We start from the raw sequence: 27,450 nt of genomic DNA, 5'->3' as shown, positions 1-27,450 counted from the left end.
CTTGTTCATCATAACTATGTACATGTACATGGACCAAAGAAAAAGATTTTCAAGGAATTAATGCATTTTCAATATAATATCAATAGAGTCCCGACCTTACACCACAACCCATGACCATGGGGCCAAAAAATTAACATTATTGGTAGAGGCACCCTTGCTCATCATAACTTGCTCATTATTATTTAATACTCAGGAGCAGAGAAGAAGATTTTCAAAGAAATTATAGTGCCTTTTCACTACATAATATAAATAGCCCTACCTTAGCACTACAACCCCTGACCATGCGGCCATGAATTTCACAATTTTGCTAGAGGACACAATGCTGATTACAATCAAACCAACAGTTTGAATGCTTTATGTCCAGGAGTAAAAAAGAAGAGTTTTAAATATTGCACTAAAGTTAGTGGATTTGGCCCAACCCCCAGGCCCCATAGACCATGAAATTCACAATTTTTGTTCCCCTTCACCTATAGATGTTATATGCCAAAATCTGTTGAAATTGGTTCAGCCTTTTCAGAGAAGAAGCTGAAATGTTTAAATGTTAACACTTGAGGAACCACGCATGAGGGCGAATGAAAACGAATAGCAATAGGTCACCTGAGTTTACTTAGGTGACCTTATAAAGCACTTGTAGAATTTATTACATGAAATTATTTTATTAATTAAATAAATATAATCAAGGTTAAGGTTAATACCTCTTTAATTTTCAACATATATTTATATTATAACATAATTAACATAAATTTCTCTTTTACACTATGATGAAATAATGAACAGCTGCCATATAAAATGGGTTTAACATATACAGTATATATATATATATCAACAAAACCGGTGTTTTTTAGGATGATGAAATAAAGAAAGGCTGCCTAAAGCATGTTTAACATATACTGTACACAGTATGTATCAACAAACCAAGTTTTTGGGACAATAAAATAGTGACGGCTGTCATATGTTTCACTTTTTTTTTTTGGTATAAATCAACAAAACTGAGGTACTACTAAACAGAGTACGCTAGAATGTGATAGAGTCTTCAGAGTACACTAGAAAATCGTGCATTTTAATATAATTAGACTGTTGATTTATCTATATACAACCTTTAAAATAATATTGTCCCACATTTTTGTATTTTTAGCGATACTTTGACAAGAAAGCAATATTCATGATTCAAAGCATTAGAGGTTTTATAAACATGTTAACACCCCAATCTTGATTACAATTTTCTTTCAGACTTTTTAATTTCAGCTAAATTTCATTTATCAAAAATTTAAATACACTGTAGTTTTTCGCACTAAAATTCAAACATTTGAATTTAAATAAGATCGGGATCATTGGGATCAATCAATAAACCATAACCTGAAATAAAAAAAATTAAAATAACTTCCCTAATTAAAAACATATGTGCATTTTATTTAAAATGTACGTTTATTATGTTAAACTACTGTAGAGAAACATGCTAAATGCAGTTTAAGTGCATTAAATTATAAAATTTTATTAGCGTACCCTAAAGTACTCTATTGTACTAGTGTACTCTGTTTAGTAGGACCGCTAGGTAAACACTGGTGTTTTTTTTATGATGAAAAAATAAATGAAAGTAAGACTTTCTTAAGTATGCTTCACACATACAGTACAAATCAACAAAACCGGTGTTTTTTCGGATCCTGAAGACATCCTAACCAGAAGAGAAGCTTAGCCATTTTTACCCTGTCCTCGGCTTTAAGTATGTCTAGTGGTTCTGTGTACATTATCTTCCCTGGATCTTCTGTGGAACCCCTCTGCCCATTACACTTCCCTGGATCTTCTGTGGAACCCTCCTGCCCTTTATATAGGCTGATGGCATGCTTCTTTGATACTTTCAGTAATACAAAAATTAACTGCAACAAAAACAAGAGACTCAACGGATACAATGCTAATCTGTGTTACCCTTTTTTCTGTTTTACCTTAGAAACAATGCAAATATTTAAGGTGGCTCATTACATCCACAGTTTATGTTAGATTTCAATACAGCACCACTTATAATGTAGATGTCAAATATCCAGATGGGGGTATTGATATTATAAATATTTTTTTTAGAATTTTTTAGTTTTTGTTTTATTTCAGTGAAATGTTTTATTTCAGTTTTATTTTTCACAGCATTGCAGAACTTTCAGTGTCAAATGATGGGCATCTTCTTAAGACAAGTACACAAAGTGAAAATACCTCATAATACCTAATAACAATTTTATTAGAAAAAATAATTTTCTCCTAGAAAACAATTAATGTCATTATCTTTTTAATCTATGCATAAAACGTTTAAAAAATATGTTCTGAAGAGACAAGGAATGTATTTCAATGAATTACATGTGTCAAATTGAATGAAGAATATTTAAAGGAAAAGAAAAATCCAATTTAAAAAATATTTAGTATAAAAAGTCCACTTTCAAGAGTTATCTTTCCTAATTAGCCAAGACTTAAAACACTATGGAACGTTTGACATTACATCTGAAATTCATAATAAAGCTTTAAATTGTCAGAGTATACATTTAAATCAATAAAACAAATATATAAAATAACACCAACACAGTAAATAGTGCAATTAAATAAAATTTTAATTTCAATAAGGTTGTAGATTTTAAATCGAATTTCCTAAATACATACATGTCAGTGATTGAAAGAGTTCACTGCATGCATGGCTATGAAATTGGCATTACTTGTTTGGCGAAGATTTGACTGTTGCTTTCTTTTGTTTCTGCCTAAAAGCAATTCTTCTTGGTTTATGCATAATGAATCCGTTACTTTGATTTCACTGTTTACAACACCGCATGTTTCATCTATTTTTACAGCGTTTTAAAGGTCAGTGTCATATTATAGAGGTACCTACACTACTCGTTCCCTGAGCAAACCGGTCAACACAATGGAGGCTAATTTTTTTGTGTAGTACGTCATCAAAAAGTGGTGTAATGAGCCTCCTTAACATTAAAATTTATTGATATTACCATTTCCATTTTTTTTCTGTGATAACTCTTTGAAAGTTAGCAGAGTTGATATCTTAATTATTCTACAGGAATGTAAATAAGGCATGTTAATAACCATTCTCTGTAACCACTTAAACTTCGTTGCCACGCATGGTCACCGATTTTGATGAAACTTCACCCATGCTTAGTACTTGACACCAGAAACAAATATCAAACAAAATTTCGTTGCTAAGTGTCTCGGTTGCTATGGCAACAGCCGGAAAAGTTTGAAAAATCGAGATTTTCAGCCACTTTAAATCTTGACTATGGCTTGATAAAAACTAGAAAAGCAAACAAATCATTCTCACAAAAACATGACACCTTGATGTTACTTATACTGTAAAGAAACTGTTTAGAATATATCTCTAAGTAAGTGGTAACCAAGGGTACATTTGGAATACATTTAAAATGCTGAAATATGCTGAAAAACACTCCATATTCACTAATAGTAGGTGTTACATGCTCAAACTCAATCAACGACTTAAGAAAAACAATGAAAATGTTTGACCTTAAGTATATAAGTATAAGCAATATTATTCTATAAATAACTTTAATGGTTGCCATGGTAACATAGTGTAACCATGCAAAACCAGTAACTAAGATTGGGTTAATGCTACTGTCTTGAGGAAAAACATGAAAATTTAAGACTGGCAAATATACATGCTTAGGACCTTGCAACACCAAAACCATAAGAAATATTGGGTATAATTGCTACTTTGCAGTGTTACCATGGAAACAAAGTACCAGTGCTTAAAAGTGAATTATTATTCGCTGCATTAAGAATCAAATTGCCATATAATTAAGAAACAAATTAAAGGACTCAGCTTGAATAGTACTTATCTGTTAGAACTGAAGTTGAATATCATATATTGATCAAACTTGACGAAGAAAACAACACTGTTGCTATGGTTACCGAGAAGGGAAATTGTTCGATTTTGTGAACTTTATATCAATATTAAACCCTGTGTGCCAGCTTCTTGCATCCAGTTAGAGATTGGATGATAGTCAAAATTAAAAGTCAGGTCAGCTGTTAATAAATATCAATCATAAAAGTTTTGGGAATCTACATTTGAGGGTACGTATCCAAGGTAACAAAATATTTTTCAGATTTTTAAGCATATTTTTTCTGCTTATTTCCATAGCAGTGCTCTATTTAAAGAATCCGATCTAAATTTTTTTAAATGGGAAAATAAGGACTACACCAACATCTTTAAAAATTGATCATTAGTTATGAGGAAATGTGCTCTCTTAAAAGATAGGATCAGATTTAAACATACAGAGTGTAAATTTGAAGGCTCTCTGTTCTATAAAAACCTTGGCAACCATTGCCAACCAAACTGAAATATCATATTTTGTTCTTGGTATATGTTTCAAGGCTCTTTTCTCTATTATTTGATCACATTTCATCCTATAATTGCTTTTTATTTTTACGTGTATGACTTTATAAAATTCAATGAATATTTTTTTTTACTTTTTAATAATTTGTTACCATAGTAACGTATGTAATAGTTGATTTACCAAACCTGTTTATCATGCATTTGAGGCAACAGGCCTTCAACTTTTGGAAACAGTCAATGCCAATTGTTTGCTTTGCCGCAAATGTTAATTATGGGGCTCTAAACATGGTAAAAAATGTCATTTTTTTAAACTTTTAGACATGTTGCCATGGTAACTGTAACACATAGCAACCAATTTTTGCCTGATTTTAGTTAAGGGGATCAAAGACTTTTATCATAGAGAGTTTGGAGAAATTCTGAGACTATGCGTGCCACAGCTCCTATATAAAATTTCAAGTCATTACAGAGAATGGCTCTTAATAGGTAAGGAGCTTAGGAGGCCAAATATGCTTGTAAATCTTTTGCGGCTGCTTTTGTATGACGTCAGTGGGGGAGGACTATTGAAATTGACATGGAAGTCTTAGGGTAACTTAAATGTATGTCTACATTTTAAAAATTTAAATCTTCAAAAAAAAAAAAAAAATTTAAATCTTCAATTTTAATTTACAATGAAATGGAAATATAAAAGAGTCACTGTCTACTAGTTAGTATAGTATGCCAGGGACATCAATGATAGTGGGAAACATGGAATAATTTATGCAAAATGGGCTTCACCGATTATGCAAATTATCCCATGTTTCCCACTATCTTTGATACCCTGGCATACTATACTTACTAGACAGTGATTCCTTAAATAATTTATCAAAATATGTTTTCTCTCTGTACTTTAAATGATTTTTTAAGCTCTATTTTTGCATAATTCTTTGAGAAAATTTTTATCCCAGTGGAGTGTACACTGGTTGATAAAACACTCTTACTGTAGCTAGCTGACCTTCATGACATTATGAGAGGTTGTTTCCTTCCATATAAAAGTAAATGATTAATCCTATTATCCCCCATTATAGCAATGGGTCATGAATAAATAAGACTCTTAACTTAATATATATTTTGTTTTACGGTATGAAAAGTTTTCTTGACTTCTTAATTAGCCCCTTCATCTTTTATTTAATTTTTAAACAGCCCCATTAATTTCAATATAAATCAATCATCTACCCAACATTACCTTGGGAAGGGGCTGGGTAAATGATTATTTTTATTTATTTATTTATTGCGCACTTTATCCATGTTTCTTAGGGATGCTTTATACCATGCAGATTGAAATATGAAGAAGTTGAAAATGAAAATTCTATTCCATCTAAACACAACAGACAAACTTTCATCATAAAAACCTCCCCAGAGCCTATGGCTCAGATAACCTAAATATACATAACTAAAATGCACAAAGCATGACATGATTTATCCAAATACTGTGGTTTCATCAATATTCGTTGAGCACCAATTTTCGTAGATTTCGTTGTTGAGCAGGTCCACGAATTCAAATGTACATTGAAATACGAAATATGACATTCAATTGTATTGGCAATGCCTTTGTCCACGAAATAACGTTTCCTCGAAAACGTCTGTTTTACAAAATCCTCGAAAATTGATGCCATCGAAAATTGATGAAACCACAGTAACATACTTTGCACCTATATTTTTTTGTATTGTCTGTTCTTACCTTTGTTTCCATGCAGAGGACTCCAAGACAATTAGGATAAAATACAGAGCGTCTTAATTGGCAAATGAGTTCTATTCCAAACTGTCCCATGATTTTGGTACCAACTTGGTCTTTTATGTCTGTTTGGCCTAGATAAACTGGTGCTTCATGTACCTGAAATTAAATAATAACAAGTGTTAGTACAATGTACTGTACATTGATTGTACATGTACATGTACTAAACAATGAACTATGCACTTGAAAGAATTAATTTGACAGTGTCTCATTGATCAATATTTCAAATGTTAAACTATTGACCTCATTAGCAAGTTTTATGAAAACTCCTTTTCAAACTGTTATATTGATTTAAAAAAAAAATCTTAGGTTGCTGAGACTCATGACTTGTGCACAACACACTGTTATACAGCACAAATGTGCACTATACCACAGCATATGTTTTCTCCATCGTTTTGTGTGCAACAATTGCACAGCACAATCATGTACATGTACAACAAAACACAGCACACATTCACTCCATACAATTGTGTGGGACAATAAAACAGCAAGTTTGGTTTCAGTAGCACATTAAATGCCAGTCGCCAGATATGTACCAATATCAACATCATAACAATAACTTTATAGACGTGTTTGCTTCAGATATTTTAATAAGCTTTTTCTGTCAGTTAGATTTCAATCACTTAACAACTTCTATCTGCAGTATAATGTTAACTAATTTACCTCAGTTATAAACAATTGTTCCTCCTCCCTGGACTGAGAATACCAAGGGTAGACAATACCAGGCTTCTTCCTCAAAGTACAATCATTTAATGTAAAGGATACCAGAGGTAATTCACTGAAAGAAAATAAAATGGACTTTTAAAACACAACTTAGACATCACTAAATATTAATTTTCAATCAAAACTTAGTAATAATTAATAGTCATACCCTAAAAAATTCAGAATGATACCTTGAACTTGTATGCATTTAAATGTGCAATGAATAAAAGTGTTGGCAAACCCAATGGTCTTTAGTAAGTCTAAACAAACAAGCCTAAACTGAAATTTCCCAATTCTTGTCTACTTTTCCACATATTTTGGGGGCGGTTGTTGGGAATGCCGGTGGGGGGGGGGGGGGTCATGTATAACAACAGTTAACAGACTCACCCTTCACTTAAAAAGAAGATCTTTCCAAACACTTTACAGAAGCTCTGGAAGTAATTTAAGTCTGGCCCTCCCTCATTTTGTTTTGATGTAGATATAGGCTCCCTTAGCACCAGTTTAAGTAGTAACTCAGTCTCCCGGGCAAAGTGTCGCGAGGCAGAATTACACAACACAGCGACCTCCAGGGCAGATTTCCCCACAGCTGATTCTAGCGCCCTGCAAAATCTGAACAGAAAAAATAAATGATTACAATTAATTTCTTCCTTCTTTCCTTTAAATTGTTTTGTTTTCCCTTCCATTCTATATTTCATTAGAATCCATGGAATTAAATGGTGGATCCATATGTAGAAATTTTAACAATTGACTTCTCCTTTTCACTAATGCTGGAGAATTTCAAGTAGCTACTCATAATTTAGGATTAGTCAGGGAACTGGAAACATATTTATTTATCTAGGCCTTACTTATTTAAATTTTGGATGATGTGTATATTGTACACTCTTGAATAAATAAACTTTAGAATTAAAAAAATCATTAATTAGAAACACTTCTTTGAAAACAAGTATCCAATAACTTACAGGTTCTCTGAATCAAATTCCTCTGCTTTTTCCTGCATCCTTTGGACGTCCTCCTTTATCTTCCTAGACACCTCCTGTCTCACCTCTATCACGTCTTTAGCTGAAGCACATCTTATGTCCCGGACTTCTCCCAAATCATAAGAAAATGTCAGATCCTCTTCCATTTGACTCCTCAAAATATCAATCATTCTGCTGGGATCAGGACAAAAACCTTCCCTATTCCCGAAAGCATCCTTCACTTCTTTGGTAAAGTTCTCCAATGTCTCTGGTGTCTTCTCAAAGAAGATGTTTAAGTTCTCAAGGTCCTGACTGTCCCATTGATTTTCTGGGTTAGAGTTCCCTGATTCATCACTTGAAATTGAGCTCCCTGAGCAGCTAAACTCTGTGTCTGACTCAGCTTCACTCAGTGAGGTATAATCGTAGTAAGGTGAAGGTGGCTTTTTCTTTTTTGTTTTTAATTCTGCTTTACTAGAGCCTAGGGTTTCACTGTCTAAGACCTTTCCAAAACAAGAAAAAAATAAAAATATCAGAAACTTTAAGCATTTTTACAAGAGGCCTGTGAGTAAAAAGGCTCACCCAGACCTGTTTACCCATGTCATCGCCTCTCAGTATTTTTGATCAGATTTTTTCGTGAGATTTGGAATTTGCCAGTAAGATTGAACTTCCCATCGATTTTACATATATTAATAGAAAACAATTGTTTTTCTGATTACAAAAACTAGGTTTAACAACATTGTCTTTGTCATTTTATTATACCAGAGCGTCTTGGCAACCCGACATTACTTAGTGTTTGAAATTTTTATCTTTTTTAGCGATTGAAAGGCTTGAAACGAAGACAGATCATAACGAAAACTAACAGCTAAATTCCAAACGAACGTATTTCCGATTTCCGTATTTTCAGAATAACAAAACGTGAGACGTATTTTATACTAAAAATCCGTACAAAATACGGTGAAATCGTAAGAGTAAACAGGTCTGCTCACCCTAGTGACTTAATCCATACATGTACTTGAAAAGATTTCATTTCCCAGTATAAAAATGGGCATTGCTTTAAAATTTCATTACTGGAGCTTGATGATTCAAAGTCTTTTGAGAAACAATAAAAAGTAGATACTCCCAATACATTTATTATGTAGGGGGAGCTGCAACCCCAATCCTCATCCCATTCTCCCTCAGTCTGCATTCTTAGGGGCCTGTTTTTATATGTTACGTCAGGCGTTTTGTAATACAATAACATATAGACATGTAGAACATGAATTGAGCATGTTGAGCATGCACACAATGCAATTTATCCAAATACAAAAATGCATTTTAGAGCAATGTTTTATCTTTCATCTTTAAAATTTACAGAATTTTGTTTTATTAAGTTGATGTTTTAAATCAAAAGATGACGATTCTCACCAACTTCAGATTTTCATCATCTGGATCACTCGCCTTCCTTTTCCGAGTTCTCTCGGTTAAGGTTTTAGGTCCCATCAAGGCCATTTTTCTTTATCTTCTACAAGTAACAATAGATCCATTAACATTTTTCTATTGCCAATAGATGTACAGGCAATAATTTATGACTTAAACTTTTGTTTCTCTAAATGTTCTTGATCTCTAAGTGTCTTTGTCAATTTCTTCAACGGGATGAAATTGTTATTTACCAGTAGAGACACATATATGGGCAATACAGAAATGTATGGGATCCTTGCCTAAATAATGCATTTTTTCAAGGAAAATTTCATATTTCCCCTCTATTATTCACTTTAATCTAATATCTATATCATGAGACGTAACAAACTAGAAATTCCAAATGTTTCCTGAGGTTTGAAGGGATTGATCCCAGTTAAAACTGGAAAGGCATCGGATCCACAACAGCACTTAGTATCTCAAAAGTTTGCACCATGTAAGATTCTCTCATTTTACGACTGATTAGCTAGGCACTGTCCACTTTGTGACTCAAACCTACAACCCTCAGAATATGAGATATAAAGTCCAACGCTCTACCGACTGAGCAAGGGTTAATTTTTAACCCACTAGGAGCATGGCCTCACTATTTACAACACATATAGCCACTTCTCAACTCTGTTACAATTTCATAAAGATAACTCTTTGCATTTGGAAGACATACGAAAATGTTACAGTAAAACTTGGTTATAGCAAAGTCCTTGGGACCTGTGTAATTAATTCACTATATCCATAATTCATTATATCCGTATAATGAAATAGTATAGCTATATATATAGCAAATTTGCAATATGCACATTTTCCTTGAAGTTTTATTTTTCCATGGTTCAGTTCGTTCATTATACGTGAAACTGATACCAACGGTTTGGTTCAATCGGTCCGTAATTATCCGATTCTTCCCTTTTTGTTCGTCATTTACAATTTCAAAATGGCTTCCGCACGAAACATGAGGTTAGCGTAATGAGCATTTGAAAAAACTTTTGAGTTTTAAGCATATGATCATGATGATGACAAACGTCTGACTTTTTAACCCAATATGTCATGTATCGTGATACATATCGTACCGTGAACTGAATACTGTGAAACGTATCATATCGTGGGGTAGGCGCATTGCTGCACCCCTAGTTTTACCGAATATGTTAGGGAAGCATAACATAACAAATAACATACTTTGGATAACAGGGTTTTTTTTTTAATGAATTGAATTTTAAATAAAAATACTTACTGAAAATAAAGTCAGATCAATATATCAAATTTTATGATGCTTGAAAATTCGTTATAAAAGATGTAAATTCCATCATTTCTAACCTCTACGGGATTCAAAATTACTTCGCTATATCCGTAAATTCGTTATATCAAAGTTCGTTATAACTGTAAAAATTTTACAAAGAATTGTGAAGAATTTGGCCGGGAACCACGAAAAACTTCGCTATATCCCTGAATTCGTTATATCCGTGTTCGCACTAAACGAGTTTTACTGTATCAACTTCTTATAATTTTCTGCAGTCAGTATTAAACATCGATGGTCAATTACTAGCTTTGTTGCTTAACTTGATTATTTACCTAAACATTTTAAAAGCCGATTCAAATGAGACATACACATTTAGTCATTTATGCAGACACGTCTCTATCAGATATTGTGTACGTTCAATACGTTATTTTCCAAAGTCCAAACAAACAAATACGAATCATATAAAAATATCATTTTAAAAAGATAAACTTCCTTACTTTGACATAATCAAATAAAGGAATTTGTCTTTAAACCAAAGTGTTATCAGATTCTACTTCTTCAAACTTTTCTTGTCCATTTTTGTCAGCCCGTCGATTGTTTTGAGGAGTAAGTAATTCTGGAACTTCAAACCCGATTTTTATTTTTTTGCAAGTGCCATGTAGGTGTCATCTTCGTGACGATGTGTAGGTGTATACATACGGGGTGCGATATTATGCAATAATCCCAAATTCCTATCAGTCTATGTAAAATGATTCAAATATCAATTATAAAACTGTATATCTTCAGTTTTCATGATATTGAAGATAAAATTAAAAGACACAAAAAAATGAATACTTTTAATACATGTACAAACAATTTTCAACTCTGAAAAAACATGCAGTTGCAATAAATTAATACGCAATATACTTTTTGTTGCACCATGAAGATCGAGGCAGAATATGGTACATTTAACATTCACAATCATGACAGTAAACATTGTATACATTGTATCTACATCCACTGAACACAGTCCAGTCCAATACGAAAAATCGTAATATTACTAAAATTCGTAACATAAGCAATTTCTAACTCTTCTAAGAGTTACTTCCCTTTTTTCTGATACAACCTCTTTGTTATGTTTCATCAGAGATTATTAATTGGTCCCTGGTTTCATCATTATGATATCGTGGATATGTATGGTTAGTGCATTTTCTTTGTTTTGGTGCATTTGATCCAAGTGCAAGCAGATTCAGAGCCTAGTGAGAGTCTTACAAGTTATCTCTCGTAACATCTCGTTGTTTGAGATGAGGGTCTGATTTTCAGGGTAGACTTCGGGAAAAATATAGGGAATTCAGGGATTATAGACCATTGTGACAAGCTTGAGGATACATTGAAATTTTATGGAAAATTGTTCCTATCCTTGGGAAAATTCTTATATAAGAATAATAAAACAAAATGTTCACTCACCCTTTACCATTGTTACTTTCTTCTTGCATTTCCATACGTTTCGATAGACGTCACTGACCAAAATGACCACGTGATACTAGTACCATTGGGGCATAATGTATTTCTGACGTCATACTTCCATAAACATCATTCAGTTTATTCAATGCTTTATTTTGTCTTGCATTACGAAAACTCGTAATATAGTCTCTCTCAACTTGCTATATTACGAGTTTCCGTAATTTAACTATATTACGAAAAATAGTAATATAAGAATACTAGGGCTAATTGTAACGGGAACCGTTACAGATGTTCCCCAAACGCTCCCCAACTCCCTTTTGGTGCCATACCCCTTTAAGCTTCATTAAAAACGACAAACTCTATGCATTTTACACTTCAACAACGTTTCCCTGAAGTATACCGAGTATATTCAAATTTTAGCATTTGCACGCGTGCACATGTAAATGCATGTGCGTAATGACCATATTCTCTTGTCTACACTATCTATATACATTAATATAATAAAATAATAAAGCATTTAATCCAAAAGTAGTAAAAAATACGCTTCATCAAGTGTATTTTTGATTTTATCCATCTCATGTGCATGCACGTGCATGCATGTGCATGATGACCTTACCTTTTTGTAGGAATCCACTATGTCTATCTATGTTCTAAATCCCATCCTGTTTGGTTGAAAATCAAAGGAGTTATACCCATTTAAATTTTAAGCCAATCAGATTGCAGCGCACGTGCATGCGCGTGTTTTCATGATACCTGCTATATATTATATTGTAGTATATCCTAATGCATGACTATGTTTAAAATGTCAAAGCATTTCGTCAAAAAACAAAAGAGATATTGAAATCTTTGTTTCAGCCAATCAGAGGGAAGCGCACGTGCATGCACGTGAGTTCGTGCTAATTTGACCATGTCATATTATCTAGACTATTAATATATCCTTATAGAATGAGTTTCAAAGCATTTCAATAAAAAATGTAAAAGTTATGGCTATAATAAGTATATCAGTCATTTCACTCATTTCACGCGCACGCACGTGCATGCGTGTGCACGCAAAATGACCTTCGTTGTGCACACCTACACTTGACACCTATTAACCCTAAAAAGGTTTTAACTTAGTTGGGTGAACAGTTTCTGAGAACACTCGCGGACAAAAAAAGTACCGGAGAACAAAGAAGAAAAAAAAGAATAATAACTAGGGCTAATTGTAACGGGAACCGTTACAGATGTTCCCCAAACGCTCCCCAACTCCCTTTTGGTGCCATACTCCCTTTAAGCTTCATTAAAAACGACAAACTCTATGCATTTTACACTTTAACAACGTTTCCCTGAAGTATACTGAGTATATTCAAATTTTAGCATTTGCACGCGTGCACATGTAAATGCATGTGCGTAATGACCACATTCTCTTGTCTACAATATCTATATACATTAATATGATAAGATAATAAAGCATTTAATCCAAAAGTATTAAAAAATACGCTTCATCAAGTGTATTTTTGATTTTAACCATCTCACGTGCATGCATGTGCATGATGACCTTACCTTTTTGTAGGAATCCACTATGTCTATCTATGTTCTAAATCCCATCCTGTTTGGTTGAAAATCAAAGGAGTTATACCCTTTTAAAGTTTAAGCCAATCAGATTGCAGCGCACGTGCATGCGCGTGTTTTCATGATACCTGCTATATATTATATTGTAGTATATCCTAATGCATGACTATGTTTAAAATTTCAAAGCATTTCATCAATAAACAAAAGAGATATTGAAATCTTTGTTTCAGCCAATCAGAGGGAAGCGCACGTGCATGCACGTGAGTTCGTGCTAATTTGACCATGTCATAATATCTAGACTATTAATATATCCTTATAGAATGAGTTTCAAAGCATTTCAATAAAAAATGTAAAAGTTATGGCTATAATAAGTATATCAGTCATTTAACTCATTTCACGCACACGCACGTGCATGCGTATGCGCGCAAAATGACCTTCGTTGTGCACACCTACACTTGACACCTATTAACCCTAAAAAGGTTTTAACTTAGTTGGGTGAACAGTTTTTGAGAACACTCGCGGACAAAAAAAGTACCGGAGAACAAAGAAGAAAAAAAAGAATAATAATAATAATAATAATAATAAGAAACCGAGTAAAAACAATATGTTCCCAAACTCCGTTTGGGGAACATAATAATAACTAGATGCGTCCTTGTTGCTAGAGCAACAAGCGGTCTTCCGACCGACTTTTCGTTACAGATTTAAGCTGCCTCATCCCATTTCAGAATTTTTTTTTGTTTACGTTCATTTACAGCAGTTTCGCAAAATATATCATGACTATTACTGGTAAACCTCAAAATATCTTTAAATAAAGCTTTTAAAAATCGGCAAAATATTTTATACATGTTATAAAAGTGAGAAAAGGCATTTGCAATTGAAAAATGACAGAAACAAAGAAAAAATTTAGGAACGCCCACGGCGGGATTCGAACCCCCGACAGTGGGACAAAGTTTGGTTTGGTCATATCTTTTCAATATATGCACGCATCAAGACACCGAACACATATTTAGAATTCTCATTAGACACACTATAAACCCTGTAAATCCTAAAATAAAATATCGAAAAACAAAAAAGTTGAAAAATGGGACTTTTTGAATTCACTTCCGTTTGCGACCGGAAGTGCCGACGACGAAAAATAAAGGTCGTTGTTCAGATTGGAGTTTGATCTTCTATTACCTCAGTGAGTTTCATTTTCATATCTTCAGCCGTTCTCGAGAAAACTGCTGGACAAATTGCCTTTTAAAAAAATCAAAAATCCCCCAAAATCGCGAACGAAAGTAAATTTCGAAAAAATGAAAAACACGTCTGGAGATATTCTCATGATGCATCATCCCTGTAAAAATCTTTTAGATCCGTCCACGCACAGCTGAGATATCGCTCTAACTATGAAAAAAAGAAAAAAAAAATAATAATAATAATAAAAAACAGACGAATAACAATAAGGTCTTCCGAAGGAAGTCGGAAGACCTTAATAATAACTAGATGAGATCTCGTTGCGAGCAACGAGTAGGTCTTCCGTTGAATTTCTAGATAAGATGAGATGTGATTTTGACTGAGATATTTGTTTAAAGAGAATGACATTGAGTTTTCCCTAGTTAAAGTTAAAGTTTCTCATTTCTATCACGATATTCTGAACATCTTTTGTTTGATAAGGCTTATGAAAATACTCCCCCTTTTCGAGACATAAAGCATAAAAAATATAGCATTTTGGTCCCTTGCGACCCCTAATTACGTAACATATCATAAAAAATTTATTATTATATATTGTTGCAAATCGTTAAGATGAATACTTTGGCCTCAGTAATGTATAACAAAATATTGATCATTAGAGAGTTATAGATAAAAGACTTTTGGCCCCTCTGAGCCCCTAATTTGAGGGGTCAGCCCCTTTTTCGTGATATTAAATGAAAGGTCTTGTGATTTTGAAGATTTTTTGTTCAACAATTATTCAGAGATTTCTTTTCGTTGTGGAGATATGTTAAGTGGAAATATTTAGGGGCCACTCCTACAAGTCCTTAATGGGGCCGTTTTACAAAAATTCAAAGTATGCATATTGTTTAGAACATTATTCTGACCATCTTTTGTTCAGTATTGCTTATTAAAATATTCCCCCTTTTTGAGATATAAAGCGTCAAAGATGTGACATTCTGGCCCCTTGTGACCCCTAATTACGTAATATATTATTAAAATATCATCATATATCGTTGCAAATCGTTAAGATAAACACTTTTGCTTCAGTAATGTATAACAAAATATTGATCGTTAGAGAGTTATAGATAAAAGACTTTTGGCCCCTCTGAGCCCCTAATTTGAGGTGTCAGCCCCTTTTTCTTGATATCAAATGAAAGGTCTTGTGATTTTGAAGATTTTTTGTTCAACACTTATTCAGAGATTTCTATTCGTTGTGGAGATATGCTCAATAAAAATATTTAGGGGCCACTCCTACAAGTCCTTAATGGGGCCGTTTTACAAAAATTCAAAGTATGCATATTGTTTAGAACATTATTCTGACCATCTTTTGTTCAGTATTGCTTATCAAAATATTCCCCCTTTTTGAGATATAAAGCGTCAAAGATGTGACATTCTGGCCCCTTGTGACCCCTAATTACGTAATATATTATTAAAATATCATCATATATTGTTGCAAATTGTTAAGATAAACACTTTTGCTTCAGTAATGTATAACAAAATATTGATCGTTAGAGAGTTATAGATAAAAGACTTTTGGCCCCTCTGAGCCCCTAATTTGAGGGGTCAGCCCCTTTTTCTTGATATCAAATGAAAGGTCTTGTGATTTTGAAGATTTTTTGTTCAACACTTATTCAGAGATTTCTATTCGTTGTGGAGATATGCTCAATAAAAATATTTAGGGGCCACTCCTACAAGTCCTTAATGGGGCCGTTTTACAAAAATTCAAAGTATGCATATTGTTTAGAACATTATTCTGACCATCTTTTGTTCAATATTGCTTATCAAAATATTCCCCCTTTTTGAGATATAAAGCGTCAAAGATGTGATATTCTGGCCCCTTGTGACCCCTTATTACGCAAGATATGCTTAAAAGTTTATAATATATTGTTCCAATTGGTTTAAAATTTAAAAATATCGAAAAATCGAGCAGAAAAAATGATAAAATTTTTTGGTCACATGGGGGATCGAACCCGGGTCGCCCGCGTGACAATCCAACGCGCTAACCATTTGGCCATTGAGATCGCCGCTTCGCGTTTTCAAATGCATATATCTCGAGATTGGCTTTTTCGATTTTCAAACAAATTACATATTTCGCTTCTGCAAAAGGGTCTCTATTCAATTCTAAAACAAAAATATTAAAAAAGAAAAGTTGAAAAATTGCGTTTCTTAAATTCGTTTCCGGTATCGACCGGAAGTAATGACGACGCACGAAAAGGCAATTCTGCAACGCTATAAGTCATGAACTATCATCTCCAATTAATCTTCAGTTCATATCTTAAGCAGTTTTCGCTACTAAATCAAGACAAAATTGCACTTTAAAATCAGGAAATTGTCCATATCTCACGACCGGAAGTGACGGCGTCAACGAAAAAAATTTCCAATAAGGTTCAGATCAGATGTGAAAGTTTCATGAGAATCGGCCCAGTAGTTAACGAGAAATCGCGTGCACAAAATCGGTAAGAAAAATAATAATAATAACTAGAGCCGAGCTCGTTGCAAAGCAACGAGTAGGTCTTCCGTCCTGTTTGACCGGAAGTAACTTTAATTTTTAAAAAAATGAGTAATGAAGTCCAAAAATGGTTCAACCTCCTAATCTATGTTAATTATTGCAAAACTCAGCGATTTTTTGCTACTTTCGGTGTAACCGGAAGTGACGACGACGGACGAAAATTTAATTTTTATGCTCCCAGTGAGAGATGTTACCCAAAAATTTGCCAAGAAAGGCAAAAATATGCATTTTCTGACTACTTCCGGTTTGACCGGAAGTGACGACGCCGGACGTATTTTGACGACGCCAATATATTAAGCTTGAATTTTAAACATGTTTGCTTATTTGATGTATTACAAATTCTCAATACTTTTTTAGATATAAAGGAAAATCTTTCGGCCCCTCTAGGCCCTTAATTTTAGGGGCCAGCCCTTTTTTCGAGATATCATTTGAAAGATCTTTGGATTCTACAATTCTTTTGTTCTATATGTTTTAACAAAATATTTCCAGGTAAAAAGATATCATAGAAAAGGTGTCAAAAATTTTGAAATTCGCGATAGGACTTTTTTCGGGCCATAGCGAGCGCCGACGTGCGGCACTTCCGATAAAAATGAAATACATTCCGCAAATCTACAGACATAGGTCTACCATACCTGAAAGTATCATGTGTCTATCAAAAGCCGTTTAGGAGAAATCGTGCGGACAAAACGACCCTCAAAAAACCATTAAAGTGACGATAACTCCGGACCGGAAGTGACGTCATCAAAACGGAAAAAAACGCATAAGGTTCAAGTGATGTAACATAAGTCCTGAAAGTTTCATGGAAATCCATTGAGCCGTTTTCGAGAAATCGCGTGCACAAAATCGATAAGAAAAAAAAACAATAATAATAAAAGTGAAAAAGAAACCTAAGAATAACAAGAAGGTCTTCCGCTGAAGACGGAAGACCTTAATAATAATAGGGAAAAAGAAACCGAAGAATAACAAGAAGGTCTTCCGTTGGAGACGGAAGACCTTAATAAGAAACCGAGTAAAAACAATATGTTCCCAAACTCCGTTTGGGGAACATAAATATTACGATATTTTGTAACATTACGATTTCTTGTAATATTACTATATTTCGTAACATTACGATTTTTCGTATTGGACTGGACTGGAACATACTGATTGAAATAAATAATTATATATACCCCCCACCCACCCACCCCACCCCGATGATGTTCACTCTAGAACCATCATGATTTTTAAAATCCCACGTTGAAATCTAGATATAGAATTATTATTTAGCCACCCAGGAGAGTTCTTCATTGTTAATTTATTGGACAAGAAAAAGTGTAAATTTTGAATTATAAATTTTACTTTTATAACACAAAAGCATAATAATGCTGTATTCAAATTTTATTTCATAATGCTATGTACATTACAAATAAATTTACATAAAATTAATGAAATATACATGAACATCAGCGGGTCTGTTAATCCCATAATCGTAAAAATGTTTTTTGCTATATATTAAAAAAAGACAGTTCTTTCTGAATACATATAACTCATTAATTTGTGAATAAGTATTTTTTTCCTCTCAACGCTGTTTACTGAAGATTTTCTCAGGGATTTCCTTGTTGGTTTGGGATTTAGTTGTCGGTTTGAGATTTTCAAAGAGATTTCTTTGTTGACTGGAGATTTTCATAGATATTTCCTTGATCCTTGTTGTCATTACTCCGGTCCATCATAAACTGTCCAGACTTGGTCATTCGGGTTTCCCTAGGTTCTCCAAAAGGCAGAGTTTCGTATTCACCACTACTCCCCCCTCCTTCACGTCGTTCTAATGTATCATCATACGTCGCTGGATTCTCTGTGTTCACTGTCTGTTCACCGACTTGTGGCTGAGTAGTTTGTCTTCCGTATGGGGCTATTTAAGAATTTCAAAACGTTGACTCATTTAATAATGATGAATTATTTGTATTGATCAAAGCTATCAGTTTGAAATAAATTAAATGATACTAGTATTTGTTGTAATTATAATTCATCTATGCTAAATTATACTTACATTTCCGTATAATTATAACCACGGCCAACAATATCGATAAAGAAGCGAGAGTACCAATAAAGGAAATCCAGATCTCCCGTTGTATCAAAACAGTCTCGGGAAAGCCTGGATTTACTTCTGTAATGTTTAAAAAAAAATCAAAATTTATTCCGTCCTCATTGAAAACAATGAAACATATAGAGATAACGAACCGTATTTAAGATCAAAATTCCATAAAACAATACAAAACAGGAGCAGAGCACACACTGACCTCCAAAACATCAGAGGTGGAGTCATTTTAGATTTTATTTTTATTTCAATAATTCAAGAACACCAAAAAAAATGAACATTCATATTGTATTTTTATCTGTAAAAAAATTCTCTTATATGTCAAAGTCCATTTTGAAGAAAAATATTTTATATTTCACTTACAGTGTGTATTAACAGAAGCCCGTTGAGGCCAGTGTCCTCTACAAAAATTTGAATTTTTCAATTAAAATTTGTAAATTTTAATTGAAAAATTCAAATTTTTGTAGAGTACACCAGTCTAGGGAAAGAAATATTTCTTATTGAGTTTAAATGCAATAATTATTGCGTTTAATCGCAAAACTTTGCGTTTAATTGCAATAATCATTGCGTTTAAACGCAAAACACTTTGCGTTTAATTGCAGAAGATTGCGATTAAACGCAATCTTTTGCGATTAAACGCAACAATATTGCGATTAAATGCAATAATTATTGCGTTTAAACGCAATAATACTTTTGCGTTTAATCGCAATAATTTTTGCGAGTAAATATTTCTTCTTCTGAACTGGTCTCAACGGGCTTCCGTACTTGTTCCTCCTTGCACATATATTTGTTCAAGAGTTCATATATAATAATTTTAAAAAAGTCCGCCACCATTTTATTTTGCCTCTTTCACTATGGTCACTAGTCGGCGAATTTAAGACATATCAATGAATTCAAAGAAGTCAGTACTTGGAATTCTTAATCAGAACTCTGAATACTAGTATGCGAATTTAAAAGGGGCAAAACAGTTTTGAAATGGCGAAAATAACACGTGACGAAAATAAAACAGTATACAGTAGATGAATAAAAGGAAAACCTATTATCCTGATGCTTGCTAAGTCGACGTCATCGACAAAAAGAGTGTAGTTTCCAAGAATGCTGTCATTATAGATGGGGATTGTACTGTATATCCAGTGATGAAAGAAATCACTTCCTCTAGATATCGTGGTGTAGAAGGCCTCAGTGGGAACCGCCCCGAGCCATTTGACGGAGATCGGCTTAGGATTGGAGATAATTGGAACATCCACGGTGATGATTGTAGGTAGATTTTCTACTTGGTACGTTGATTTGAACTCGAAACGTTTGTCCAAACGAGGTTTACCTGGAAAAGATAAATGTACGTACAAGTAATGCATGAATGAATTCCTCCGACTTTCTCCCTCTGGCTCTCCCCCTCCCCCTTTTTTTCTCTCTGAAATACTAGTATTATATGTATGATCAAGGCAGTACTTACATATAATATTCATAGTGAATATTGTAGATTTGCTTGCAATTTCTTTCGACGTTCCTTCACATATGTAGGTATCTGTATCGGCACACTGGGTTTCTTTAATAGATGTGTAGTTTAACCACTGATCCACACTGTTCCCGAGGAGGTTGTTCCCCCGTTCCCTCTTGATGGTCACTGCAGGGACAGGATTTCCTTCCACGAGACACGATATTTGTAGGGTCTCATTTTCCGGTATGTCTGTTACATTAGCAGCATCTACTCCATTTATATATACCTTCGGTGTAGACAAATCTGAAACATTTAGAGAACAAAACAGATATTTATAAAAATAAATAATTTTATGGTTCTCAAATTGAAATTGAATTGAATTTGGCAAGCTTTACATCGGAAATATTCCAAAAGACAATGAAAAAGACAATCAAAAGACCAAAATATTTAATTTCTTTTTAATAAATTTAAAGTAGTGGATTGGATTTGTTATCAGAATTTTCTTATTTTATCAAAAGCATATTTTGAATACATAGAAACACAGATATCCATGTTAAGTATCAGATACTAGTATATAGACAAGGTCCACAGTCATTACATATGTATCGATCATGCAATATTGCAGGCATGTTTCTAGCTAATGTTATCGCAATGGTAGACATTTCACCAGCTTTATTAACCTAAATAAGAAATCTACTTCTTCATCAAATCACCAAAAAACCACGTACATTGAATGTCTAACTTTATTGTGATTGTTTCCACTTTGTCATCTAAACCTTCTGCAACACACTGGAACAATCCATGTTTGCTTCTGCGCACTTGTAGTTCCGGTAATAGCTTAGACGTTTGTCCTTTGGTTGTGATACTAATATACTTCCCTAATGATTCCATGTATTTCCATTGAACATTGCATGGTGGATTACAGTCCACTGCGCAGACATACGGACCAAAGATGTCATTTTCATGTAAAGTTATGTTGTCGCTGATCGGTGGTGATATATTCATGTCTTCTAGATCTGGACCGTCTGAATGTAATACGTGTACACGTATTTTCATCACATTACAATGATTTGAATATTATTAGACAACAACAGTATAGAGTGAGAATTTCAACAAATCAGTTACTGGATTGAATGTTTCATCAATTCAAAAGAAAACATTGTCATATGGAATTCATGTAAGGAAGCCCATCGAGGCAATTTCAGAGAAAAAAATCTCTTTTATTGACTTTAAAGGGACATGAACACAGTTTCAGCTACCAAATTCCAATTTATTTTCCTTTTTTATGTTTACAAATACTTAACTAAGGTATCTTTAATGGTAATCAAAAATTTTAATTTCAGTTGTCGAGATGCAAGATAGATTAAGGGGTCCAAACCTTTGCAATGTAAACATGATCCGTGCCATGTTTGTTTACATAGGTTAAATATATTAATATATGTTACTTCAAAACAGATAATATGATTTGACAGTTTCTAGTGATTTGCTGAATCTTGTTTTATTATAGATATTATATTTGCTATATTTAAACAAAAACAGGGCATACGCTTTGTTTACATTATAAAGAATTTTAAGCTCTGTATCTCCTGTTTAAATCACCAAAGGATGTACAAGTTTTTGCCCATCATTTTAATAGCCTTAATTAGGAATTGAAAACATTAAAATTGACTTCTTTTTTTTTTTTAAATCAATTGAAATTGTGTCCAGGTCTTTTTAATGTTTCACGCAAAACTGTTGCGTATAAATGAAAATATTGGCTTTAAACGTAAAAACTGCTGCATTTTATCGCAAAGTTATATCGTTTATATGCAAAAGATTGTGTTTATTGCGATTAAACACAAAGTGTTTTACGTTTAAACAAATTATATATTGCGAGTAAACACGAACATTATTGCAATTAAACGCAATGTTTTGCATTAAAACGCAATAACTATTGCGGTTAAACGTTAAATGGCTTTTGTAGACATGAAAAATTGTTCACGTAATTTATCTAATACGTTTTGAAATTTTGATCTGATTTTTGTCATAAGATTTTATTTTGTCGAATATATATAGGTTTACAAATGCTAACCTTACTGTAAATCTTTTCAGAAAAAAAAACTTACACAGTGGGTTGATTTGCAGCCGGTCACTTTTCACTGACAAGAGTGTTTCCTTTGCTTGACATGACAGATAGCTGTGTTTATCGCCCTTCTCTATGGTTAATCTGTAAACACTTCTCGTAGTTTCTCCCACCAGAGTGTTGTTGATGTACCACATGTATGACAAGGGAGGCAACTCTTTATAATAGGGTGGAACTGAAGTGGATTTACTGTAGCAGCTCACCGATGCGTTTTGTCCTGTTTTGAGGGTCAGATTTCCCATTATCACGGGTTTAGTTGGATTTCCTAGGAATAAGAATAGGAATACGAAAAATGTAACTTTCCCATTGTTCGATATACATGTACACGTGAAAAAGTCGAGTCATCCATTCTACTTATAATGGCAAAATGTTGATATACATGTGCCCTAAATAGAAAATACCCATGATACACTTTTAATTTTGCTTATGGTAATACTTTTTCTTTTATTATAACACTTTTTTTCACAAATGTTCCAATTTTACTTTAATTTCAAATACGTGAAATAAAATTAAAAAGAAATACAAACTACTTTAATTTTAATCTAAAATTTCAGCTTTGTTAACTATAAGGAAACAAAACGGTCATCTTCAAAAGGAAAGATTGTTTGCCCTCTCTCGACCAACTGGGTAAGTATGACCCAATTTGACTTTTTTAAGCACCAGGAAATGTTCCTTTTTTTTTCTTCAATTCCTAAATTTTTATCATCTCATGAACAAATATTGTAATTTTATCTGAATATAGTTTGAAAATTCAAATGATTTTTATAATATTGAATGGGGAATAAGATTTTCCCACCTCCAATTTCTTTAAACTTTGAGCCAGGAAAGGGCAAACAAACGTTTATTTTAAAGACAGCCTAACTGACAACCTTTGACCACAAGAACCACTCCCCCTCCACACCAAGACTCGTTGTTCACAGTACACCCGGAATAGAATCCAGCATCTCTTGTCGAAATGTTCCTTATCTGGAAACTTAAGTCTCCAAAGTCAAATGTTGTTTTGGGATAGGCGTATTTCGATGGATCACATATTGATATATTATCCTCATTTGCAGTGAGAATTGGCCTTTGTAAATCGTCGTGTGTGTGGGTTATTTCATACATTTCACTCAGAGGAAAGGCATCATTAGTCCAAGATATATTTTTCGTGTCACCTTCTTTAGATTCCAATACTTGAACTGTGGAGGCGTTAAATCAATCGAGAAAAAATAGATTCATGTTAGGAAGCATATTTCTCTTCGATTTTAAATATAATAATTTTTTATATGGGAAAATGGACGTCCTTTACATATTACAATACAAAAAAAATCTCCTTATTTTCAAATATATAAAGTGTTTTCTTTGTCTAACTTGGGCTTAATTGAATAGTTTATTATCTTATGTAGAAAAAAGTGCTCAGAAATGAACGATTTTTAGCAAGGTATGCAATCCATACCAATTTTCTGACAAGTTTTATAATATTCCTTTGTCAGAAAAAAGAAGAAAAAATCAAAAGCACACAACGTAAAACTGTAGCAATATTAATAATTTATAGAAGGTACCTTGGATATTGTAAAAGACTCGTGTACCATTTTCCTTATAATCGACGACTCGGATTTTAGTAGAATTGTACTGCAAAATATCCTCTATAATGTATTGTTTTCCTGTAAATATCATCCATTCACTTTGTAGAGGTCTTACCATCAGATAAGTCAGAGGCTTTGAGGAGCCGGTAGGAGTCAGCACCAGATCTCCGTTTTTATATTTTGCCGATATACATAAGTTATTTTCTGCTGAAAAGAAACATATGGAGATAACGAACAGTATTCAAGATCAGAAGTCCACAAAACAATACAAAACAGGAGCAGAGCAAACACGGACCTCCGAAACATCAGAGGTGGGATCAGGTGCCATAGATCAGTGAGCATCCCCTGCCTACCGGTCACACTTTCCGTGTGCTCCTTGTCATGATCAATACATAGGGTAATACAATTACCATACATGTACTTTAATACAAGTAAATATATTTTCAATCATAATGTGTTATGAAGTTATGCATTTAAGCATGAGGCACCTTATACTTTATCAAGATTTTCATGTTCAAATGTATTTTAATAATTATCTTACACACTTGCAGAGTTTTGAAATTTTATCAAAGCTATTTTATAGGATATTGTCTGAAATTACATTCTCGTACGTTCAACAAAAGAGGCAAATAGAGTTTATATCAAATACTATAGTATATAGTATATAACCTATTTTAATCTTGGGTATTATTAAATCAGAGCATTTACGGTGAAATATCCCTCTCCTCCAAATTTTAACCATTGTTTAAAATTCCAAACATTGATTTTCATTAACAACAAAAGCATGAGATTCAAATGGAAAATAGTTAAAGTATAAAACATTGCTTACTTTTTCAGAAATGAATATTATATCTAATTATAATGTGAAGAAAATTTGATATGGTAATTAAAAATATCAATATTTTTTTTTATCTCGCAATTAAATTAAAAGTATGAGGTATATATGAAAATAATGTTTAATGTCATACCTATCTAAGTGTAATTAGAAAATACAATAAAGCATTACTTTTCAAATCAAAAAATCAAATTGTTTTCTGTGCTTGTAAAATATGCATCCATCAGCAAGATTCATCTTTTCATTATTGCACTGAAAATTGTTTTTAGCTGAACAAAATATTAGATAAATGTTTCTAAACAATTCTGCATCTGAAAGGACTTTGTTTCGTAATAACCAATATTTGCCCCCAAATAAAACTTTGACGAAGTAAAACTTAATTATGTTCTAAAACTCGGGGATACATGCTGACTTCAAACCACTGATGACGTTTTGAAAATGACGTAAATGTAAAATTTCCATGATTTCTACAGAAACATGCAAAAATTGCGTCAATATTTTGAGTAAAAATCACCGACCGCAGGTCTGCTCAGGTTCAATATTGCGATATAATGTGTAGAATGATAATATCAATTAAATATGCAAATATTGATCCTGAGCAAACCTGGGCTCTATAAATTCTATAGCTAAAACTGTTGGAATATTGTCCATTTTGTCCTATTTTTAAAAAATAATGCAAAATCCGACTAGTTTGTGACGTCATAAAAACAAAAATTGTCAATAATCTACTTTGAAACTATAATATGTTTTGTTTATTTATATTTTTCATACAATTTATACAATACAACACATTTTACATGTAAGAATGTTTTAAATTTGATTTTTGTGGGGGCAAAGATATGCAATATACCGAATATAGTTCTTTCTGAAACAGTTAAAAGACTTGTACGTTAAAAAAAAAATGATGTAATTATTTCAATTTTCACAGTTTAAAGGAACTTAGTATAAATGTTTTAGGCAGACAATTATATGTAATGAATGAAAATATTGGTACATATATTAGAAATTAGAAATCAACATCTGTACATTAAGTTAGATTTGTTTGAGTTGACTATGGTATAAAAAAAGTCCTCATTAAAGACCTCTGTACATTCTGACAAGACAATCCATTGAATTTCATGGGAAAAATGTCTTCAGAAAGTTTGCTCTCTTATCCGAGGGATATTACACCTTAATATCATGTCTATTCATGAGTTTCAAACACTTCACTTTCCCTTGTTAAGTAAAAAAAGAGAAAGCTATGAAAACTACAAGCAAAGATGTTTGGTATCTAAAAACTAGTCCATAATGTAGAAAATTCTAATTTAAATCTAAAATTTAAATATGCACTCAAAAAGTATTTAAACAATTAAATTCCGTAAGGAGGGCATAATCTACGAAACCCCTGAATATTCTGGGGGTTTGATAAGGTGCCTAGGAAGAGAAACCATCCCCTATTGAGTGGTCACCGCCGATGTGAGTTCTATATACTGATCAGGTTGATGTAACATTTTGCAATTAAGTTAAGAAACACTGTTATTGGTGTATTTCAACACTAAGCTGAAGGTGAAGATATATAGAATATGTTTTGGTTCTATACCATGCCAATTCATTCCAATACGAGATAGCTTGGAACGACATTATTCAGACGAATAATCCCTGTTAAAGATACTAAAAGTATTTTAAAGACAGTAATAAATATGTATACTTACAACTGAGAGCAGCTATAACTAAACAGCACATGCAGAAAAACAAAAAATATAACTTCGACATATTCCATAAATTCTTTAGTTGTCGAATATCAATAAAATGTTTTTTAAGAGATAAAAATTTATAACTCTGAATCAAAGAAATTATGTGTAAACCATCACAAAATGTAATTAGAAAGATGCACTCAGATACTATATGCGAGTCGGAAATTTATTCTTGACATCAAAATCACCATTGAAGGCAATTTTTTAAAATAATTTTTACATAAGAATTTTGAAAGAACATCAAAAGGAAGTTTCAAAGTGTCATAAGATTTTTTTAAATAATTTGGATTTGGAATGGCATTTACAAGTAACCAATGAATCATACACATTTATTTCTAAAGTTATATGAAAACTTTATTCACTAATCTTATGAAGAACTCCTTCATTTTACATCGAATGAAATTCTGAGAATATAAGTAACAGTACTTAATATTATATCTTCTCTATTTTCAATTCAATTCTGGCCAAGTGCTTGTTCATTTTTAGAACGTGTAAGAATAAATCAACACATTGCTATAAATTAATACCTTCCTTGTAATAGCGACAT

The 27,450-nt window shown here is 32.9% G+C and overlaps 3 protein-coding genes across 3 annotated transcripts; all 3 read right to left on the bottom strand.

Moving 5' to 3' along the window:
* Window positions 1-154: 154 nt before the first annotated feature.
* On the bottom strand, window positions 155-11,045 carry LOC134254744 (uncharacterized). The gene is made up of 7 exons (XM_062737274.1): window positions 10,940-11,045; window positions 9,164-9,260; window positions 7,763-8,259; window positions 7,191-7,412; window positions 6,765-6,879; window positions 6,048-6,200; window positions 155-1,874 (listed from the first exon to the last, which is right to left on the bottom strand). The coding sequence occupies exons 2-7, from the start codon at window positions 9,245-9,247 to the stop codon at window positions 1,635-1,637; spliced, it is 1,311 nt and encodes a 436-aa protein (XP_062593258.1). The 5' UTR covers window positions 9,248-9,260; window positions 10,940-11,045; the 3' UTR covers window positions 155-1,634.
* Window positions 11,046-18,495: 7,450 nt separating this feature from the next.
* LOC134254747 (uncharacterized) lies at window positions 18,496-19,993 on the bottom strand. Its single transcript, XM_062737277.1, has 3 exons — window positions 19,954-19,993; window positions 19,163-19,279; window positions 18,496-19,024 (listed from the first exon to the last, which is right to left on the bottom strand). The coding sequence occupies exons 1-3, from the start codon at window positions 19,991-19,993 to the stop codon at window positions 18,768-18,770; spliced, it is 414 nt and encodes a 137-aa protein (XP_062593261.1). The 3' UTR covers window positions 18,496-18,767.
* Window positions 19,994-20,145: 152 nt separating this feature from the next.
* Window positions 20,146-26,996, bottom strand: LOC134254741 (uncharacterized). The gene is made up of 7 exons (XM_062737272.1): window positions 26,862-26,996; window positions 24,312-24,542; window positions 23,640-23,948; window positions 22,754-23,035; window positions 21,377-21,673; window positions 20,664-20,951; window positions 20,146-20,531 (listed from the first exon to the last, which is right to left on the bottom strand). Exons 1-7 carry the CDS (start codon window positions 26,920-26,922, stop codon window positions 20,161-20,163), a joined length of 1,839 nt encoding a protein of 612 aa, XP_062593256.1. The 5' UTR covers window positions 26,923-26,996; the 3' UTR covers window positions 20,146-20,160.
* Window positions 26,997-27,450: the final 454 nt, after the last annotated feature.

Source organism: Saccostrea cucullata, unplaced genomic scaffold, assembly GCF_032062105.1.
Source record: "Saccostrea cucullata isolate Sc308-1 unplaced genomic scaffold, CSIRO_AGI_Scuc_v1 ctg4154, whole genome shotgun sequence".
Taxonomy (NCBI): domain Eukaryota; kingdom Metazoa; phylum Mollusca; class Bivalvia; order Ostreida; family Ostreidae; genus Saccostrea; species Saccostrea cuccullata.
This window is presented reverse-complemented; position numbering and strand designations above follow the sequence as displayed.

Bases quoted from the DNA above. Each gene is read 5' to 3' on its own strand.
- LOC134254741 (XM_062737272.1), bottom strand. From the start codon at position 26,922: ATGTCGAAGTTATATTTTTTGTTTTTCTGCATGTGCTGTTTAGTTATA. The intron at 24,543-26,861 runs GTAAGTATACAT...GTTTCTTTTCAG, and splicing joins AGTTATAGCTGCTCTCAGTT to CAGAAAATAACTTATGTATA. The intron at 23,949-24,311 runs GTACCTTCTATA...ACGCCTCCACAG, and splicing joins AGTCTTTTACAATATCCAAG to TTCAAGTATTGGAATCTAAA.
- LOC134254744 (XM_062737274.1), bottom strand. From the start codon at position 9,247: ATGGCCTTGATGGGACCTAAAACCTTAACCGAGAGAACTCGGAAAAGG. The intron at 6,880-7,190 runs GTGAGTCTGTTA...ATTTTCTTTCAG, and splicing joins ATCTTCTTTTTAAGTGAAGG to TGAATTACCTCTGGTATCCT. The intron at 1,875-6,047 runs GTAAGAACAGAC...TTTTTGTTGCAG, and splicing joins TCCTCTGCATGGAAACAAAG to TTAATTTTTGTATTACTGAA.
- LOC134254747 (XM_062737277.1), bottom strand. From the start codon at position 19,993: ATGTGCAAGGAGGAACAAGTACGGAAGCCCGTTGAGACCA. The intron at 19,280-19,953 runs GTTCAGAAGAAG...TAAACATTACAG, and splicing joins ACGGAAGCCCGTTGAGACCA to AAGTAAATCCAGGCTTTCCC. The intron at 19,025-19,162 runs GTAAGTATAATT...ATTCTTAAATAG, and splicing joins GGTTATAATTATACGGAAAT to CCCCATACGGAAGACAAACT.